Genomic DNA, 22,974 nt, shown 5'->3' with positions numbered 1-22,974 from the left:
CGTTTACTTTTAGGAAGGTTTCTATGGAAATTTTATAAATCAGACCAATTGCATTCAAAGTTTGAAAACGGTTTATTATTATTGGAAAGGGTTATTATCTTTTTCAGGATTCCTGAATTTAATAAATGAATGATCCATTCAAAAGAACAGCATTTATTCTAAATAAAAATCCTACTCATCGAAGACTTGGTCAGTTTATTCAATTGACTGAATTACTGAATAAATTCCTTTACAAAAGCATACATACCCCAAATGCCTGTATGTATATGTATATATAAACAATTGTATAATTGTGTGTTTATGGTAGAGGTAAAAAAAACAAACAATGGTGCCGGTCTTACCCGAGACTTCTTGTTGGGTGTGTAAGCCTTTGAATTACTGAAGATAAGCCGCACGTCTTTGGCAAACTCAATAGGATTTTCATAATTTCCACCTGTCAGGGTCTCAGAAACTGTGCCCAAATCCATAGGTGTCAATAATATCCCGATAATCCTGACACAGAGAAAGACAGATACATGAAATCCAAGTGACATGTCATGCTAAGTGAGCAAACCAAAAGTACAAGGCGGCAAAAAAAAGTGAGAGTGGAGTGAGGTACCGGGTACGTGAAGAGGTCGACTGGCTGGCGGAAAGGCTCTGAATCTGAGCTCACAATCATTCTCCTCACAAGATCTTTGCATTGTTTGTGCCAGGCGTTTATCCAGGACCACTCCACGCTTCTGAGGTGTGCTATTGGACCTCTGCAAATAGTGGGACGGGTTAGAGAAAACACATTTGGGACTGTAACTCTTTCAGATTTCGAAGGTTAATTGTACATGTGTGTGCTTGAGTTCTCTCACCCTCTGACCAGTGGAGGTGCCAGGAGTGTCCGAGTCCACATCCACCGTCTCCTATTGAACAAACAGAGATAATGAAAAGCTTATTCCTTCATGTGTAACCCATTCACCTTCAAATGGAAATTCTGTCATCATTTACTTCACACCCTTTATTCTGTTGAGCACATAAAATATATTTATTTTGAAGTAAGTTAGTTTGGAAACCTGTAACCATTGACACCCATAGTAACAAAAAACTAATACTACTGAATTCAATGGCTACAGGTTTCCAGCTTTCTTCAAATTATATATTTTATGTGTTCAACAGAATAAAGGGCTTTAAAGATCTAGCCACAAAGTCTAAAGCGCCTGGCGCAAAAGCATTAAGGGCGTGTCTGACTCCACTTCTGCTATAGACCTTTTTCTTGGAATGTAAAATTACCCATTATGCTTTGCGTGTATGCGCAAGGAGAATGCTAAAAACTTCCAGTTGTCAGCTGATGCGTGTAAACAGTCACATTTGGACAGCTTTGAAATGATAGTTTTAATCTATTTTACCTGCATTTATCTTCTCTAAACTGATACTGTTGTCGATCAGCACCACCTCCTGGACTGATCATTTAAAAAATGTGACCTAATAAGATGGAAAACAACTGCTGTGAGGCATTTTCCCCTCGTTGTCAGACGGCACATTCTGCTGTTTAAATGAAGCCTCGTCATCGCTAAAGTCACCTGTACTGTCCCACTAGCACACTGATTTAATAACGGTGACAAAGTGAAAATAGTGAACTCCCCCTTTATAATGATATTTTGGGGTGAACTCTCCCTTTAATGTTTATTATAATAATATTTTGGGGTGAACTCTCCCCTTAATGTTTTTTATAATAATATTTTGGGGTGAACTCTCCCTTTAATGTTTTTTATAATAATATTTTGGGGTGAACTCCCCCCTCATGTTTTTTATAATATATTTTGGGGTGAACTCTCCCTTTAATGTTTATCATAATAATATTTTGGGGTGAACTCTCCCTTTAATGTTTTTTTATCATAATATTTTGGGGTGAACTCCCCTTAATGTTTTTTATAATATATTTGGGGTGAACTCTCCCTTTAATGTTTATCATAATAATATTTTGGGGTGAACTCTCCCCTTAATTTTTTATAATAATATTTTGGGGTGAACTCTCCCTTTAATGTTTATCATAATATTTTGGGGTGAACTCTCCCTTTAATGTTTTTTATAAAATATTTTGGGGTGAACTCTCCCTTTAATGTTTTTTATAATAATATTTTGGGGTGAACTCTCCCTTTAATGTTTTTTATAATAATATTTTGGCGTGAACTCTCCCCTTAATGTTTTTTATAATAATATTTTGGGGTGAACTCTCCCTTTAATTTATCATAATAATATTTTGGGGTGAACTCTCCCCTTAATGTTTTTTATCATACTATTTTGGCGTGAACTTCCCCTTAATGTTTTTTATAATATTTTGGGGTGAACTCTCCCTTTAATGTTTTTATAATAATATTTTGGGGTGAACTCTCCCTTTAATGTTTTTTTATCATAATATTTTGGGGTGAACTCTCCCTTTAATGTTTTTTTATCATAATATTTTGGGGTGAACTCTCCCTTAATGTTTTTATAATAATATTTTGGGGTGAACTCTCCCTTAATGTTTTTATAATAATATTTTGGGGTGAACTCTCCCTTTAATGTTTTTTATCATAATATTTTGGGGTGAACTCTCCCTTAATGTTTTTATAATAATATTTTGGGGTGAACTCTCCCTTTAATGTTTTTTATAATAATATTTTGGGGTGAACTCCCCTTAATGTTTTTTATAATAGTATTTTGGGGTGAACTCTCCCCTTAATGTTTTTTATAATAATATTTTGGGGTGAACTCTCCCTTTAATGTTTTTTATTATAATAATATTTTGGGGTGAACTCTCCCTTTAATGTTTATCATAATAATATTTTGGGGTGAACTCTCCCTTTAATGTTTATCATAATAATATTTTGGGGTGAACTCTCCCCTTAATGTTTTTTATCATAATATTTTGGGGTGAACTCTCCCTTTAATGTTTTTATCATAATATTTTGGGGTGAACTCTCCCTTTAATGTTTTTTATCATAATATTTTGGGGTGAACTCTCCCTTTAATGTTTTTTATCATAATATTTTGGGGTGAACTCTCCCTTTAATGTTTTTTATCATAATATTTTGGGGTGAACTCTCCCTTTAATGTTTATCATAATAATATTTTGGGGTGAACTCTCCCTTTAATGTTTTTTATAATAATATTTTGGGGTGAACTCTCCCTTTAATGTTTTTTATCATAATAATATTTTGGGGTGAACTCTCCCTTTAATGTTTATCATAATAATATTTTGGGGTGAACTCTCCCTTTAATGTTTATCATAATAATATTTTGGGGTGAACTCTCCCTTTAATGTTTTTTATCATAATATTTTGGGGTGAACTCTCCCTTTAATGTTTTTTATCATAATATTTTGGGGTGAACTCTCCCTTTAATGTTTTTTATCATAATATTTTGGGGTGAACTCTCCCTTTAATGTTTTTTATCATAATATTTTGGGGTGAACTCTCCCTTTAATGTTTTTTATAATAATATTTTGGGGCGAACTCTCCCTTTAATGTTTATCATAATAATATTTTGGGGTGAACTCTCCCCTTAATGTTTTTTATAATAATATTTTGGGGTGAACTCTCCCTTTAATGTTTATCATAATAATATTTTGGGGTGAACTCTCCCTTTAATGTTTATCATAATAATATTTTGGGGTGAACTCTCCCTTTAATGTTTATCATAATAATATTTTGGGGTGAACTCTCCCTTTAATGTTTATCATAATAATATTTTGGGGTGAACTCTCCCTTTAATGTTTATCATAATAATATTTTGGGGTGAACTCTCCCTTTAATGTTTTTTATCATAATATTTTGGGGTGAACTCTCCCTTTAATGTTTTTTATAATAATATTTTGGGGTGAACTCTTCCTTTAATGTTTTTTTATTATAAAACAGTAACATGATGTTTGCTTTGTAATTAAATTATACTCTGAATAAGAAACTAAAACTGGCAAAAAAATTTGTCCATCTATGCTCACAAAATCTATTACAATTGTTATTTACACTTCTTTAAATACTTTATGACCTAAAGGTTTAAATTTGATTTGAAACCTTTATATAATTTGATTTGATGTTGTTTTTAAAATATTGCTTTTGTGTATTGCTTTTTTCCCCACAGTTGTTCTGGACCATACTTATTATGAAGCTCACAAACACAAACACACACACACAAACACACTCACACACACACACAGACCTGACATAATTCAGACACACAAGCTCTCATTCTCACCTCTTCGTCTTCTTCACTGCTGAATTCAGACTTCATCTTATTGTAAAGATCCAGGATATCAGTACAGTTCTGATCCCTAAAGACACACATGAACAATGAGCAAATGACAATGGTAAATAAGTTCAATGGGTAATTAGAATTCTGATTTAAATGTGAAAGTAACTATTTTCTCTGACCTGATAAACCGCAGCAGGACATCGCTGACTGCTTTAGCTGCCGTGACGATGGGGCTCTGCGGTTCATTAAATGTTCGAGCATTGTGTTCAATGTAACGCACCTCCCACATGAGTGCAGAGATCCTCCTACACATGCAAACACGCATACATGTCAAATAAAAAACTGCCACATTTTTGTCAGGTGATGCGGTGTGTGTGGTCATTAGACTAAAGCACTGTATACCTGTAGAAACGGTGCACTAATCTTGTTCTGATGGTGCTGAGGTCAGTGAGATAGGCCACAACAGTGCAGTACAGCGGATATTCCCTCAAATTTACCGGATTGGAGAAAGCCTTTGCCACATCTGAACAGAATAGTAAAAAAAAAAAATAACATTTAATAATTAGTCATAGTCAACAATAAATAATTAGTCATGATTAAACAACACATTCATCTGTTAAAGTTAAATTAGTAATTAATATACATTACTGTTTAAAGGTTGAGGTTTTTGGTCTAAACACAATATACAAAGAATCCTAATGTTTAATTATTTCAATGTATAATAATATTGCTTCCTGAACACAAAGTCAGCATATTAGAATGATGTCTGAATGATCATATGACACTGACGACTATATTAACGGATGCTAATAATTCTGCTTTGGCATCACTGGCAAAAATGATATTTTAAGATATATTAAACAGACACCAGTTACTTTAAATTGCAGTAACACTGCACAATACAACTGGGGGGGTAAATGCTCCAGCAATCTAAAAAGCAGATAATGGTGCACAATTCACTGCTTCTGAGTTTGTTGGACAGTCTTTCACTGCTAGTGAGAAAATGAAAGCCGTTTAATTCCATCTACAGCTCTCTCTTTCTCAATGTATACCTTTGAAATGCTGGCATGTTTGTAAGGTAACTTTTCCTCTCCTCTTGGTTGTTAAGCATTCTACACTGCGTCTATTATGCATTACCTAAGATGTCCGTTTCACTTACCGGTGGTGAGCAGTGCTAAGTTTTAGAGCCAATCGCAGACATTTCTGTTGAGCGGGTGAAGATGTTGACTAATAGTTGTAAGAACTCATTTGACAACGTTCAGAAAGCAAGCGGGATGATATTTACATGAGTTTATTTTCGATAAATGCTCATGCTGTCCTCTGCGCATTTATTTTGTTTGGTTTAAGAGTGTTTTTTTTGAGCAGGTAAAATTACAGGTGCAGTTAATATATCTGACTGCTTGTATTAAAGAACAAAATTGTATTACAAGTAATATATAAATATATTTATAGATTTAAAAAAAAAATTCTTGCTGTGAAGAAAAAATATATATAATTGTGGATGGAAAGCATCGAATCGATGGTAATCATGACTGAACCGAACCATGAGACCAGTTAGGTTCACATCCCTAAACACAACTGCTTAGACTGTATTTTGTATGTGATACTACATTGAATTGAGATATTCATACAAAAACGTCATACAGAAGATATCATTATCACTAGATTTGATTTTAAAAGGGGTAACAAATCACTTTTTAAATGAGATTTTAACAGAGAGCTTTGTGATGCACACAGTGGATAACAACAATGGCAACCATTAATTATAATGTAGGACAAAATTGGTTCAGTTTATTAAATTCTCAAAATGTTTTCATCGTTTAGGTTTAAAATCTATATATGTTACCCTGAACCAGAAAACCACTGTTGCATGAGTCTATTTTAAAAATAGTAAAAATACATTGAATAGGTCGAAATATTAAAGGAATTGTTAAGCTAAAAACCATTAGAATATAAAAGTAGAGATCAAGTTCATGAAGACGTTTGTAATTTAGTTTTTACTACTGTTAATACATCAAAGCTTAATTTGTGATCAGTAATGTGCATTGCTAAGAACTTAATTTGGAAGACAATTTTCTCTGTATTTTGATTTTTTGGGACCCTCAGATTCCGGATATTAAAATAGCTGTGTTGGACCTCAGCCAAATATTATCCAAATCCTAACAAGCCAAACCATCACTGCAAAGCGTAATACTTCAGCTTTTATTTGATGTATAAATCTCAATTTAATCTCAGTTGAAACTCCTGACTGGTTTTGCGGTCTATCGCCACATACTGTTACAAGTTTGAAGTTATTTAACATTTTTTGATGAAGGTTTTTATTGGCATAAATACTACAGATAGTGATAAAATGTCAATATGTTAGTTTTGTTACACCAGCAACTGAAACAACCTGAAGCTCACCATTTTCAATAAATCTCAGAAAGGGTTTTGGCTGGTTTGTGCGTGTATTTGTCATACCGAGTGTTAGCAGCTGATCTATGGCGGTGATGACTCTCTCACACTCTTCATCTCGTGTGTGCAGACCCCACTCTCCCTCCTGCGGGCTGTAAAGCAGTGCCTGGAGCTCGTCCTCTGTGACTGGAACGCTGTCCCCGTCTTCCTCTGGCAGTGGAGCTGCAGACAGTCACACTGTTAGACCTGCCTGAACATGACTGCTGTAAATGTGTGGAGTAAATTGTGTCAATACCTTCTTCAGTAATAGGCTCTATATCCCATGGACTCATCTTCTCTCTTTCTCCATTATCCCACCTGCAAATACAGCATAGCCCAATGATTGAGATATTCACTGTACTCTGTTCCCTGGTTAGGCAGAGATCAAAGTCATTTACTGTACCTGACAATGTAGCACTGAAAGAGGCTGTCTGGATATTCAGATTCAAATGGCTCCTGACACTCCAGTGAACCAAACCACCACGCATCATCAATTATGCTCCTGAAACGCTGACCTGCGCACAAACACACAGCTGATATTCACAAATGTGCTAATTTATGATCATTATAACCACACACGCATTCGTCTTCATCACAGCATTAATAACTTAATAACCTATGCTATTTGGTCACTAAGGCGTTCTGCAGATTTTATAGCACGTTGCTAATAAGTGTGCTCTCATTTCATTTCTTTACATATTAAAGAGCCCCTATTATGGGTATTTGAAAATGAGCTTCCATGCAGTGTGTAAGACAGCGCTAAGTGAATGAAAACATCCAGCTGAAGATTAAATCTGAAAGTGCACCATTTAAAACTATTGATTCTTTAACAAAATAATTGACTCAGAGTTAAATAAATGAATCGAGTTGGGTTTGGATCTTTTGCCTGAACACGTCGATGTCGATATGGTACATCACCAAATATGTAGTACCGGATCCGGTAAAACGTGAACGCGCCTTTTCCCTTCAGTCACTACGAAGATGACGATCACTGACAGATGGAGATTCGGCTGCGGGGAATAAAGGGTTAAAGTTCAACAGTATAGCCAACCTAGTGCTGTGTTCGTTCCAGTCATTTTTCTAATGATTGATACAATAACCTACGCTGCATCGCGGGACTCGTTGGCCATTTGCTATTGAAGGATCAGCAGATACTATTATGTATGGGACTTTGTCAGACCTTGACAGGGACTTTGTCAGTAATGGTTACAGTTCATATGGACCAGTTTCCTCTTCCTCCCGATCATAACATGTAAAGGTAATTAAAACGGTTGCCTCGTTTTCTGTAGTTTGCAAAATATGTATTTAATTGTGTGTTGTAACTTGTAATCGCTCCGCGCGGCTTGTAATCACGTATCTATTATAGATCAGTGCTTGTACTGCATCTCTCAGGTTAAATCTTTATGGGCTATTTCACATATTGCATGCAAAACCACATTCAAAACGTGATGCGTGCTTCATCCTTTGCTAATTTAAATGAGTTTGAACTCGGGATCCTCTGACATTTGTCTTTGCTATGGACACTATCAACTTTCCTACACACGCGCAGTCAATTTTCAAAATAGTCCAACTTTTGCCATTGTGTGGATTAATACTGAATATGTGTCATTGTTATTACTTGGGGTTAGGGTTAAGAGTAGAGTAATATGCTGGTATTTAACTGCATTGCTTTATTGTATTCCTGCATTGGGCTCACACATACTCTGTGTTGAATACTTCATAACTGTACTGGACTTTTTACTTGCGCTGAACCCAGTCGACCAATCACAACAGACTGGGTCATCGGTAGGCCCACAAGGAATCTGCGTGCAGAATTCTGCAGGTTTTCCGCAGATTTCTAGCACATCAACAATTCAGTTTATTTACTTGTGTAAATGTGTGTAGATTTATATTTATTCAGTTTTTAAATTAATTTCAGCAATCTTATTGACTAATATGAAAATGTTAATATAATTTATTCACAATACAGTTTGTAAAGTTATATTTTCTGTCTTTTAGTAGAGATATTATATAGAAGACTTGCTTTGTTTACCAAATAAAGTCGATCTAATTGGATTTGCATTGTAAACATTAAATACAAGTTAAAAAGGTATTACTTTTTAGTTCATATATTAAGGTTTTAGCTATGATACTCCCAAAATCATTCCACATAAATCCACAGATTTTTAACAAAATCATCGGAGCAATCAGCGCAGATTAGTCTCACACTAAGGAGGGTTTGGGAACAAGTCGCTGAACAATACATATGGGAGTCGTTGGGATAATTAGGTAAAAATAAATGCATATAAGACAATGAAAGTGTTTTTTGATTTTGCATGCAAATCAGACTGCTGTAGAGACCCCCAAAACCAAAATATGACATTTTTAATGCATAATAGGGGCTCTTTCAGTTGACCACTGTGCTGTACAACAAGACAAAAGGCAAAAAAATAAAAATAAAAATAACCAAAAAAATGCACTTTAAAATTAAGTATTAAAGGAGACCAAGTGTTTCTAGATAGTTTAAAGCAAGAGTAAGAAGATGTGAGTATAGCTTAGATTTAAAGTCATTTACAGAAGACGCAGGTCTCACAAACAAGAGAAGACTGTTCCATAACCTAGGACCGGCCACTGCAAATGCACGGTCACCTCTCAGCTTCTGTCTTGTTCTTGGGTATGACAGAATAATGCTGTCTAAGGATGGCAAACATCTGCCTATTCACATTTATAGGATCTGATAAAGATGCAGAAGCCAAACCATTTAAATACAGAAAAGATTTTGATTTCAACCCAATAAAATAGAAGCGATGTGTTCTTGCTTACAAACCCCAGTTAAAAATCTGGCAGTGGCATGCTCTGGATGGTTATTTACTACATTAAATCCCCCAAATCATCCCATATTTCACTGTTTTTTTTCACTCACTGTAGCCAGGCAGCAATCAGTGCATACTGTAAGCTCTCGGAGAAGTAATAGCACACTTCATCTCAACTAACCACAAGATTGTATTTCCATCTATAGCTATAGCAAAAACAAAGTTTGATATTAAGGAATAAAGTTTGGTGAAATTCAAGCCCCTGGTCTGAGCAAAAGCTTCAGTAAAAGCACAAACTCACCAGGCTGCCAGTTGCGTTCTTTGGCCTCAATATAAAACTGTTGTAGCACCAGAAAGTCAATGACATCAGGCATGTCATGATACCTAAAGAAAAGGACAGTTAGCATTAATAATCCCCACAATCATGATCAAAAACTATCCATATTTTCTATTTATTCATATTTTCCCAGCAACAAGTTTATATTTGTGCAAATTATAAGCAAATCTTATAATTTTTTTGGCCTTCAAAAGAATGCGTACTTCAAGCTGAAGGATTCGTTGGTCATTTTCCCTGAGGTGAGATCCAGGATGGCCAGTTTGAGGCAGCACAGAGTGGGCGGCCCGACTTCATATTTAATACCTACTACTTTTACAGACTCCTGATCCTGAGGACAACACACAAACAACACAAATCTCATGTTGCTGCTGATGTGGCTTGAGAATTAGGTGTAATGCAAACCAGATTATCCATAATAACAACTGAAAATTGTGATGTGCCAAAAAAAGAGCCCCTTACCCTGAGATCCAGGCGGTTCCAGGGCTGTTTTTGAGGATTAATGCTATAGGCTTTGGCACGACTTACGGCTCGGACATAAGCTTGATGACCCTGACGGAAATATATTAACTACAAAAAGACACAAAGAGAGAGAGAGAGAGAGAGAGAGAGAGAGAGAGAGAGAGAGAGAGAGAGAGAGATGCAGACAGATGTATATGTAAAATGCAAATCCTCATATTTACTTAAAGCATTATGTTGTGCATGTCTACCTTTTAAGAAAGAAACTCACCTCATCTCCCATTTGAGGTACGAAAGGTGATCGTCTTGGGATCGTTTCCATGATCCAAGAAGGGGGCAACCATTCTTCTAATTCTCCAGCAGGCACAGACTAAACAAACACGCATTACTACAAAGGAAAAAAAACATATTGATGAATGAATGATGGATGAATGCTCACCCTCTGTTTAGTCTGTTTAGGTTTCTTCTTCTTTTCAGCTTGTTTAGTGGTCTGCTCAGCTTCCCCTTCACCCTGTCCTGTTCCCTCCTCATCCTCAGAGCTACTGCTAACAGCCACACGGGCCTGCCTTCTGGTTGTTCGCTTTGGTGGCTGGAGGTTGATTCCTGCGTCTGCCGTCCAATCAGAATACTCACTAGAAGAGTCGCTGTAATAAAATATTAACAAGAGACAAACAGCAACATTCGTCATTTAAAAAAAAACAACAACATGCAAATCACAAACAAATCATGAACGTTATGCAAATCAGGAACATCGATGCTCTTAAATCCAACTTTTGAGCTAAAGGCTAACCTAACTTTAACCAAAAATAATCAAAACAAACCGTCGACACATTATAAATATTCCAAATGGATTCAATTCTACACAGAGTATTAACGCTTTGAATGATTTCTGCACAAAACAGTGATTTATATTAATGGTATAAACACACAAAGCTGCTTTCACTTTAATGCCCTGTGCATGAGGAATGACTCTGAAGAGTTTACTTTCACTTTAAACCGAGTCTGTTCATGTGAGGACTCAGTAGCACAGGCATGTCTACACTAGAGATGAGTAATTGACTGTAGGAACTTCTCATGTACATTTTGTCAGTAAAGCCAGTTGTGTAATCAGTAGTAAATCATGCTTTCAGATAGAGCAGCACTGCGCAGAGTTCACTAACAAGCTATGCAATATCACATTCACTATCACAGATGATTTATCGCACAATAATGAAAGCAAAGATCATCTTTTTGTGATAACTGAAGAATCTAAGGATTTCTAAAGACTTGTAGCAAACCTAGGTGTGTGGTGCTTTAAGAAAGCAATCATTCAATTGTGTTGTGTTTTATTTTCATTTGTTTATATTAATTTATTTATTCATTTTCTTTTCGGCTTAGTCCCTTTATTAATCTGGGGTCACTACAGCAGAATGAACCTCCAACTTATCCAGCACATGTTTTACGCAGCGGATGCCCTTCCAGCTGCAACCCAACACTGGGAAATACCCACACACTCTTGCATTCACACACATGCACTATGGCCAATTTAGCTTATTCAATTCACCTATAGCACATGTCTTTGGACAGTGGGGGAAACCGGAGCACCCGGAGGAAACCCACGCCAACACGGGGAGAAAATGCATGTTTATATTCATTTATTCTTTATTTAATTATTTTATTTAATTGTATGATCATTAATCATTATATAATTATTTTATTGATCCTTAGTTAATGATTTGATTTTTATTATTATTATTTGTCATTTATGTTTTCATATTTTATTATTACTATTTTACTATAATTATTGCTCTTTTATTATTCCATATTGTTAGAAACTTAACACTGTGTGGATTCAAGTGGCAATTGTTTTCTTGAGTAAGAGATAAGAGAATGTCTCAGTTTCAAGGCCTGTATTGTCTCTGGACAATGTTGTGAAGCAGTCATTTTCCATTGCTGTTGCTTGTGGTATAATAGCACAGATTTTTCGTGGTCAGACGAAGCATGAGTGCACACCGGAACACATGCAACTAAGATTACTCAAACCCTTCTCAGTTATTATCATCACTTCGTCTTCTGCTCTTCTCTCGCTTCTTCCAAAGACAACTCCTATATTGATAGTAGACTGTTAATTCAGTTGAATACTGGTTAACAGGTTTGGGTATTGGCAACTCTGCTGACTTGTGGTCCAGATACCTGGAGAAACTGAGGGTGCTTTCACACCTGTGGATCGATTCTTTTTTTCCGAAACAGGGATTAAAATTGTTACAATGTTGCTCTTCTTCTTGGTCCGGTTCGTTTTCATATGACAATGTTTCTAAATGGACCAAAAGAGCTAAAACAAGTCACATACGAGTAAATTCTCCACACATTGGTTAGAGTTTCATGCTTTATTTTGCAGAGTCATGCTCAGCTGTCATGCGTCCTTATTTTAATTTATGACGATGAGCAATAAAACATAAACGAAAAGCTGCGCTTTAATTTTGAATGGTGACACCAGCAGACATAGTCACCAAATATAAATCAGAGGAAAGATTTTCTCATAGCCATTGGCTTTTGCATTATAGGCTTTACATTATAGAGAGAAAAAACAGATAAACTAAGACAGCATTTGGGTAAATTTTCCTAATGGATAAACATCTCTCGTAATAATTCAGCATGCTTTCACTTTCGTATTTGACACGAAATGGACATTTACCAGTAGGAATGATGACATTCCGCCCTACTCATAATTCTGTCTTCATATAGCCATATATATGCCTATTACATATCCATAATACACTGGTTCAGATTGTATTGCTTTCTCACTACAATTGATCTGCTCCAGACTCAGAGTTTGTTTGAATTGAGCTGAGAACACCTCATTAAGGCGATCTTGGACTGATTGTTTTGGTGTGGATCCGAGCACAGTTGCTGGATTCACATATGCCAAACGAACCGCGCTAACTGGGGAAACGAGCCAGGTTCCGAACCAAAAGTCTAGATGTGAAAGCACCCTCATATTTCCTGAAACGATCTGGTGTCCAAGGCTGAATCTTATTTATCTGGCGTGGAGAATGTGATCAAATATAACGACAGGTGTTTGCGCAGGTTCCCAGTGAACTTCAGCTCTGTTTTACTGCTACATCTGAAAGCATGTGAAAATACCACATTTAATAAAGTTTTTACTTCAAACTCAATTCATAACTTCTTTAGAGTTTGAAATAAAACTCTTCTGTGAAAAGAAAAGCTTCATGTGTTTATTAGTCATGTTGAATCAATGAAAGCAGTTAAATCTTCAGCAGCTCTAGAAATTTCCAGTTTGTTCTTTGAGGCAAATTTGGAGGTTTTTGAGAGTTTGCTCTGGCTATACTGATGATTTACTCTGAAATCAAAATTTTTAGAAAAATAAATCTTATTGTCAGTTTCATTTAGATTCATCCCCCTGCCCTATTCTACACAAAAAATTATTTGAACCTCTATAAATATAAAACCTATACTGAAAAATTTATAAACAACTTTGAAAAATAAATACTGACGTAATCATTTCTTAACTATTAATTGCTAAATCTATTACACCCTGTCCTAATCACCAGTAATAATTTTGTGAAATATTTTAACTATTTTGAAACTGAACCTGGAGCTGCTGTCATTCTCCCACTGAGTTTCCCCCTCAGACGTCCCATCACTGTTCTCATTCTGGTCTTCCTCCTGCTGTACACAAACATTAAAAAAATAAAAAGAAACATTTAATTATGCATTTCAAAACTGATACAGATTTTTTTATCTCAATGGTTTTATTGGTCTTTTGTATGACAATACAAATTAAATGTTAAGAGGTAAACAGTAATACATTATCTATTGTTAATCCTATCCCCTAACCTCTCTCTAACTTAATTAACAAAACATAATAAATGAATAAACATATACATACTAGTGGTGGGCCATTATCGGCGTTAACATGCTGCGTTAATGCGAGTGTCTTATCACGCGATTAAAAAAAAAAAAACAGCGTTAATCTATTCTCAAAGTTAAGTTGGGAACTGGGTCTATTCTACGCAAGCTATGATGACTTTCACCTTGATATTTTAGCGTAGGTGTATACCTGACCGGTGAGCCGTCTGACAAAAAAAGTGCCCTTCTGAATCAAATCAGCAGGATGCCTGACTTTAACTGCAGTTCGGTGGTTTCACTCTAACTCACTTTCATTCATGCCCCTGTGACAAACTGGGGTATTAGACGCAAATAAGGAGTAAGGACTGGTGAGAGAGTTATGGAATTTAGTAACGCATGCTTAATGGAAAGAAAAAACCTCCGCATTTCGCAATGTGTGGTTGTGTATGCGGTCCTTTACTGACTGCCGTCTGCGTGTGGATATTGTCAAAAATATGGCGAAAAGTCCAACATGACGATAATAGTTTGATTGCGATGTTTACTTTAATAATGCCGCTAATATATGCATATTCCACATGTCTTAATTCCATTTCTGTTTAGTTCAGTTATGACTTAAGTCGGATTAAGGTCATCAAAAAAATAAAAAATAAATAAATGAATAATCGCTTTTTGAGCTTATGTAGGCCTGCAGTTCAAAATTCATGTTTACTGAATAAACAGTTTTTATTAATATTAATAAACATAATTTATCACCAATTATCATAGTAGAACAGTTTCTCAAGCAGTTTGTGATGCATTTTGGAAACAGAAGATGAGGCCCTGGTGTAATGCGCCGCCTGGCTTAAGAAACCCGTTCTCAAAGACTTATTATTTGGGTAGCACACATATTCTGAATGCCTTCTGCAGAATTCAAATGATCCATTTTAATCTAGGTTAATTACGAGATTATTCTAGATTTAAAAAATTAATCTATGCCCACCTATAATACATACATAAATACCAAATAAATACATAAGTATAGGACATCAGAAAATAACTGGATACAGATGGGAAAAAAAAAAAAAAATAATTAAAAAAAACCTTCTAATAAAATGGTAAATGTTACAGGTTGCCAGTAACAGGTGTAATAGGCAGGCCTTTGATGTAGTCAAGAAAGGAATCCCAAGTCTTATAAAAAGGAATCTAGTGAGCTAGAGTGTAAACATCTCAGTTTTTCCAAGTCTGATATAGTAAAATTGTCCTGTCCTTGTCATGTGCAGGGGGGGTGGGCTTCCACTTTAGAAGTATAAAGATTTGAACAATATTAAATGTCTATATTGGTGGTCTCTATTAGATGAGCAAGATTGATCTTACCTCTGCTTCACTTTCAGATTCGACCTCGGTTTCTTCACTACGGTTAAAGGACTGAACACTTCCACTGCGCCTCCTGGTTCGAGTCGAGCGGGTCTGATATGCATGTTTTTTTTTGCTGAGCTTGCGCTGTGGTCTCCGTAACGTGCGAACGTTGTCACCTGGCTGACTCTGATGATACAGAGGGAAATAGTGAGAAGCGTAGAAGTCATGTAGATAGTACAAATGAAAAGTAATTGTGTCTTTGAAAATATTCTGTGGACAGTAAGAGGTCTTGATGTCAAAGAGGTTAAGAACTACTTGCTTCAGACAATAAGGAGTTTATTTAACAGCAGGAGTGGGTGGTAAAAGAGAGATGCATCTTTGTGTGCATGCATATGATGTGTATGATACTCACTCCTGCTGAGGGCACAGATTTTCTCTTCTTCTCAATGATATAGTAAGAGCGTTCCACCTCTCCTTTAGCAAGCCTACAGTCTTCCATCACCCTAAACATACACAAAGTAAAAAGACAGTGTTTGAGAGCACAGAGTTTTGAGTCACTGAAGGATATTTAAATGGAAAATTTTAAGTATGGTAAAATGGTACAGGCCTTAAACCACTTAATGTTGTAAAGAAGGGTATTTAAGATTGGTTTAATAAAGCAGACAATTTACAACTATTATTTTAACAACTCTAATTTACCAACTATGAACTTGTCATGCTTCTACCTGAAAATGCCAGCCTGTACTTCATTAACTACCACTCTGCGACTCCAGGCCAGCAGGTCTCTCTCAGTGGCCATCTGACTGCGAGGGGCATTGTTGTGCATCTGCCGTACACCCTCCACTTGTCCACTACGCCTCAGGCCGACATTAGGGGGTGACAGAGGACCACCTGCCACCTCAGCACCTACCGAGCAACAGCTTTAAATGTCACAGCCTCTAAACCAACAGCTTTTAAACAAGTCACCATTAAGCTTAAACAGAGGTCAGTGTCAAAAAGTACCTTAAAGTACCTGTGAAATTCTTTTTATGTTAGTATCAGTATATTAGTCTTTAGGATATACACTCACCGGTCACTCTATTAAGTACACCTTACTAGCACCAGGTTGGATCCCCTTTTGCCTTCAGAACTGCCTTAATCCTTCATGGCATAGCTTCAACAAGGTACTGGAAATATTCCTCAGAGATTTTGGTCCACATTGACATGACAGCATCACGCAGTTGCTGCAGATTTGTCAGCTGCACATTTATAATGCGAATCTCCTGTTCCACTACATCCCAAAGGTGCTCTATTGGATTAAGGACTGGTGACTGTGGAGGCCATTTCAATGCAGTGAACTCATTGTCATGTTCAAGAAACCAGTCTGAGATGATTCGCGCTTTATGACATGGCGCATTATGCTGCTGGAAGTAGCCATCAGAAGATGGGTACACTGTGGTCATAAAGGGATGGACATGGTCAGCAACATTACTCAGGTAGGCTGTGGTGTTAACACGATGCTCAATTAGTAATCAGAAAGTGTGCCAAGAAAATATCCCCCACACCATTACACCACCACCACCAGCCTGAACCATTGATACAAGGCAGGATGGAGCTATGCTTTCATGCTGTTGATGCCAAATTCTGACCCTACCATCCAAATGTCACAGCAGAAATCGAGACTCATCAGACCAGGCAACGTTTTTTCCAATCTTCTATTGTCCAATTTTGGGGAGTCTGAGCGACTTGTAGCTTCAATTTCCTGTTCGTAGCTGACAGGAGTGGCATGCTGGCAGGAGTTGTGTGTACAGAGATGCTCTTCTGCATCTTCTTTGGTTGTAACAAGTGGTTATTTAAGTTACTGTTGCCTTTCTATCAGCTGGAACCAGTCTGCCCATTCTCCTCTGACATCAAGGCATATGTGCCCACAGAACTGCCACTCACTGGATGTTTTCTCTTTTTTGGACCATTCTTTGTTAACCCTAGAGACGGTTGTGCATGAAAATCCCAGTAGATCAGCAGTTTCTGAAATACTCTGACCAGCCCGTGTGGCACCAATAACCATGCCATGTTCAAAGTGACTTAAATCACCTTTCTTCCCCATTCTGACACTCTGTTTGAACTGCAGCAGATCGTCTTGACCATGTCTACATGTCTAAATGCATTGAGTTGCTGCCATGTGATTGGCTTATTAGAAATGTGCGTTAACGAGCAGTTGAACAGGTATTCCTAATAAAGTGGCCGGTGACTGTATATTAGCTAGTGTGCTCCAAAACAGTGACAAATTTTGCAAAAAGATAGAAACACAAAGCTTGCAGTTTGTCACGTCCACCTAAATGGATTAACAATTTCACCTCGTACTTCAGTTTCTCATCAAATCTTTTGACCAATCAAATTGCTTTGTAGTAATTGACATGTCCGACCCCTTCAAGACACTTCTTATTTGCTTTTCATTTGATGTGCTTGAGCTAGGGCTGCTCGATTATGGGGAAAAATCATGATCACAATTATTTTGGTCATAATTGTAATCACGATTACTCAAAACGATCATCAGTTGAAGTCAATTATATTCGCTCTCCTGTGAATTTTATATATATATATATATATATATATATATATATATATATATATATATATATATATATATATATATATATATATATATATAAATATTTCCCAAATTATGTTTAACAGAGGAATTTTTCACATCATTTCCTATAATATTTTTTCTTCTGGAGAAAGGCTTATTTGTTTTATTTCGGCTAGAATAAAAGCCGTTTTTAATATTTTGAGACCTGTTTTAAGGTCAATATTATTAGCCCCTTTAAGCAATATATATTTTTGATTGTCTGCAGAAGAAACTACTGGTATACAATGACTTGCCTAATTACACTAATTAAGCCTTTGAATGTCACTTTAAGCTGAATACTAGTATCTTGAAAAATATCTAGTAAAATAAAATATACTTTACATCGTAGCAAAGATAAAAGAAACCAGTTATAAGAAATGAGTTATTAAATCTGTTATGTTTAAATATGGGTTGAAAATAAATCTTTGCATTAAACAGAAATTGGGGGGAAAGGGGGAAAGGGTCGCTAATAATTCAGGAGGGCTAATAATTCTGACTTCAAACTGTATAAATCCAGTTATTTTCCTCCCTGTACATAAGGAAAGGGAAATAAATACAATACAATAAAAATATGAAACAAACTGTGCTTTAAGCATCTTCAATGTAAGAAAAAAACTTCAGCTACAAAAGTCCTTCAGTCAAGAGCAGTGAGAGATTTTCTCCATTTGTTGTTTGATTCATAATAAAACAGGCAGCAGAAGGAATATTGCGCTGTCCCTTTAAGAATAGTGCGGCTCTGATATGGTTTCTCTTTCACATGTCTTATGATTCTCAACTTGTTTGTTTATTACACAAATGAGGGTTAATATGAATATTTACTAAACACCGCGCTCTGACACAAATGTGCATGTATTTGACCATTAAAGCGCTCGCATTAAGATGGTGTTAGATGTGTGTGCTCCGCTCGTCTCCGAGGCTAAGCGCACACACACACACAGAAGCATGTGGTCTCGTTCGTGCTTTTAAACAAGAATGATTCGAATGTACATCAATGAATGATGCATATCCCGTGCTACAAACGTTACAGTACATGCTTTAAAGCTGTAATGTTCACATGGAACTGAGCTGGAAAGGGGGCGGTATATGATGCAATAATCGTTTATCTCGATTAATGTTTTTTTATAATCGTTAGAAGCCAAAACCGAAATCGGATTTGATTAATTGCACAGCCCTAGCTTGAGCTCAACCAATCTCACTGGTAGAGATGAGATAAAAATGAATGCTATTGGCTGTTTTCTACCCCCCTGTGGTACCACCCTGTCTTCCTGTTTTAGTTGAGATTGTCACACATCGAATAAAAAAAAAAAAAGAGACTTCACTGTAGCTTTAAAATCATGCAGGTACAGAAACCATTACACTGTTTTCATTTCTTCCTTTCAGTGTGTAATAATTTTACAATAATAAAACATGTTGTAGAATATGTCAACTGTGGGTTTTTCCTCACCTGCAGGATTTCCCTGGTTGACTTGCTCATCCTGCTGGTGCTGGAGCTGCCGAATCAGGTCGTCCAATGGGCTTTCTTCCTGAGACTCATCTGCTGTTTGCTGGCCAATCACCTGCTCAACCACTTCACCATCACCTAAAAAGTACAAAAATACCCTCTCAAAAAATCCATTTACACTAAACCCTAGATGAGTCTTGTAATAAAAAGAGGACTACACATGATCTAACAGTAAGAACAGGCAGCTTTCCTGAACTCTAGTGAAGTTATCACTTTCATACCATAAAACAGAAAACAAATTTGTGCTTAAAAGGTGTGTTTGACTGCTTCACAAGACATGACAAGCACAATTGTTTATCTGTTGTGTCTAGTACTGGGAGGCACCATTAAAACACATTTGGATTTAATCCTAACCGTACGTTTTAAAGGTAAACACAGGGCAACATGGAAATTTATTCCGTCAGCATCATATATAAATGTTAAATACTATAATAAACGTATACTCTTAATAATGTTAACATCACTCAAAAAACATTGTAATACAACTGCATTTTAAAGGATCATGAAACCTGTGGACAGTCATATATATGTCCCACGTTGTTAAAAACACTATTAGGACACCTATATTTAGCTATTGGTTGTTAATTGGTTGTTTTTGCGGATTTGACACTCCTCTTCTTTTTGAAGTTTAATATTTTTTAAAGTTGCAGTTCTAGTTGGTGTTGATTGATCACATACTTACCAATCCGTAGAGACAGTGTTAGTTATGTTTCTTCAGATGGCAAAGCTAGTTAGTATCGTCAGCAGTTCTCTTTCAGTTTTTAAAGACATAAGTCAAAATGATTTAGTTACTAAGTTTACAGTAATATCACTCCAATATTATGGACTGAAAGATCCTCCACTTCCACACAGCTCTCAGATCTGCTGTAAATGCTGCTCTTCGAATCACTGTTTATCTGCATCTGTGTTTGTGTTGCCAGTGTAAAAATCAGCTGTTGTGCACTTATTGAAACAACTCTTTTCATGCAAACCCTTCCCTCTTTCGGCACTCGACACTCCCACCTAAATAAAGCTCACCCACTTTCCTTACTTTTTTCAAACTAGGTGTGAAAACACCCTGCTGAGACGGGGTGGGGCTTTCATGACCCTTTAAAATAACAATTATTTTCGTAAGTATGTAATGTAGTTATAATTAGTTAATTTGCCAGGATTAAACTAAACTCATTTAATATGAAGTAGACGGCAGTAGGTTTACTTAGATTGCTGTCACTTTCAGATTGAACGCACTTAGAAAAAAAAAAAAGCAATTTATTATTATTATTATATTACCTGTTTACATTTAATTAAAAGGGATAGTTCACTTAAAAATTAATATTCTGTCATTGTTTACTCACCCTTCACTTGTTTTGAGTGTCTTACCTCTTTTGAACACAAAATAAGCTGGAAACCTGTAACCATTGACTTATGAGTATTTGATTGTCCTACTATGGATTTCATTCATTCATTTATTTTCTTTTTGGCTTACTCCCTTTATTAATCAGGGGTCGCCACAGCGCCAACACATCCAGCATATGTTTTATGCAGCGGATGCCCTTCAAGCTGCAACCCATCTCTGGGAAACATCCATACACACTCATTCACAGTCATACACTACGGACAATTTAGCTTACCCAATTCAGGGTAGTGCATGTCTTGGACTTGTGAGGGAAACCAAAGCACTCAGAGGAAACCCACACCAACACAGAGAGAGCATGCAAACTCCACACAGAAACGCCAACTGACCCAGCTGTCAATTTTCAGCTTTCTTCAAAATATCTTCTTTTGTGTTCAACAGGAGAAAGAAACTCAAGATTTGCAACTATGCATTTTTGGTGAACTATCCCTTTAAGACACAACCAACTAAACTTATTAGGATAAACAATATGCATAATTCAAGTACAAGATAACACATGAATAAATCCTGAACAAAACAGAAGTATGTTCTCAAAGATAATACAACTTTAGGTTAACTTACTGATTTTTAAAAGCTGTGAAACTTTTTTCATTTTCTACAATCCTACTCATTGTTTGCATTTGGGTTCTGTTTTATTGTGCCCATGTGTACCAGAAATTTAAATATTAAAAAGAAGATAATAATAACAATACCTAACATACAAAATGTAAACTAAAAATGCAGGAAGGCCTACCAGAAGGCTTTATTTGTTTTTAGTCATGTGCGCCTGATCATTTTACCATTAGCCATGTATCCCAGCTGGGGCACGAGCTGCTCCTCTTTGCAGTTTTCTCTGCCCGGCACCAGGCGCTGGCATCGAGGAGGGTGGGGGTTTCCATCCACGTCCACCAGGAAAGGCGGAGGCATAAGATGCGGTGCCTGCTGCGTCTGCTCATCTAGAACAAAGTTATTGGAGTCCCGGATCAACGGCCGGAAATCCGTGTGGAAGAACATTTGGTCTGGAATCTGAAAGCAGAGCAAAGCGCTGGAATGTGAACATGTGTGGTTTCAATCAACTGCACTTAATGCCACACATCTGAAACACACACACTCACCATTTCATAAGGCTGACTGCACCCAAAGCCGAAGATGAGAAGATGACCATGCGAGTCTGTGCAGGCGAAGTGCTGCCCATCCACTGAAAACTTACAATCAAACACAGCACCATGACCCTGACCCTCGATCTGGCACAGGAAAAAGAAAAGGGAGATGAATGCAGGACTTAGATTAACAGCCAGACTGTAGCATAAACGACGGAGCAAAAACATGGGCTCTGAAAGATTATTTCTTGTTCTTCAAAGATGTCTGCATTTATTTTTTATTTGATGAAAAATATATAGTTAAAAGCAAATGTTGTGAAGTCCTATAATAATTTAAATAAATTTAAATAATTTAAATTTCTGGTTTTATATTTTAATTCATTTTAGTTGCAGAATTTTAAAACGCAATTGTTCCAGTGTTTAGTAAATAAATAAAGATTTTAAATGTTAAAAAAAAAAACTGTCCTGTTGGCTGTTCCATAAACCAAGCTTAGAGAAAAAGCCAGGCTTATTTTGGTAAGTCAGGTTTATTAATGGCGGATTCAGTTTCATAAATCAAATTTACGATAGTTCAAACTCAGTTACTCTGGCAACTTATGCTGGGAAGCTAGCCTGGTCCAGGGCAGGTTAATTCTCAGGCTGAATATTAAGTTCAGGCTTAATCAAAGTAATGTTAACATTCACCTGCCATAATTTGATGCCATTTTAATTCACTTAACCTCTTAATAATGATTAAAACATTATAGTCACTTAATAGTAAATATATATACACCAACGTCTTTTAGAATAGAACGATAAATTTATTTAAAGTCAAACAAGTTATTCCAAACTAAACAAATACAAACTACAACATTTCAACTAAATTTTTATATTGTTTTAATGTTAATGTTGATTTTTTTTCCCATTTATTAATATTGTATTTAATACTTTCCCTCAAAATATTAATTTGGCTGTACTCATTTTTGGACTGTGATTTTCAGTTTTTATTTCCGAT

General features: G+C 36.2%; 1 protein-coding gene across 1 annotated transcript in view; it reads right to left on the bottom strand.

The window, feature by feature from the left end:
• LOC130229051 (bromodomain and WD repeat-containing protein 3-like) overlaps positions 1-22,974 on the bottom strand; it is a 37,525-nt gene that overhangs the window by 5,786 nt on the left and 8,765 nt on the right. Inside the window, 23 exon segments of the mRNA XM_056457644.1 lie at positions 342-471; positions 473-492; positions 599-698; positions 700-740; positions 840-890; positions 4,201-4,276; positions 4,377-4,502; positions 4,600-4,720; positions 6,658-6,813; positions 6,887-6,948; positions 7,034-7,145; positions 9,724-9,806; positions 9,963-10,087; positions 10,219-10,326; positions 10,487-10,585; positions 10,655-10,859; positions 13,808-13,884; positions 15,418-15,585; positions 15,812-15,902; positions 16,125-16,305; positions 19,452-19,586; positions 21,681-21,906; positions 21,996-22,124. Of these exon segments, the coding sequence (XP_056313619.1) occupies positions 342-471; positions 473-492; positions 599-698; positions 700-740; positions 840-890; positions 4,201-4,276; positions 4,377-4,502; positions 4,600-4,720; positions 6,658-6,813; positions 6,887-6,948; positions 7,034-7,145; positions 9,724-9,806; positions 9,963-10,087; positions 10,219-10,326; positions 10,487-10,585; positions 10,655-10,859; positions 13,808-13,884; positions 15,418-15,585; positions 15,812-15,902; positions 16,125-16,305; positions 19,452-19,586; positions 21,681-21,906; positions 21,996-22,124 (2,622 nt within the window).

Source organism: Danio aesculapii, chromosome 5, assembly GCF_903798145.1.
Source record: "Danio aesculapii chromosome 5, fDanAes4.1, whole genome shotgun sequence".
Lineage (NCBI taxonomy): Eukaryota > Metazoa > Chordata > Actinopteri > Cypriniformes > Danionidae > Danio > Danio aesculapii.
Note: the sequence above shows the minus strand (reverse complement) of the source record. Positions and strands in the feature narration are given on the sequence as shown.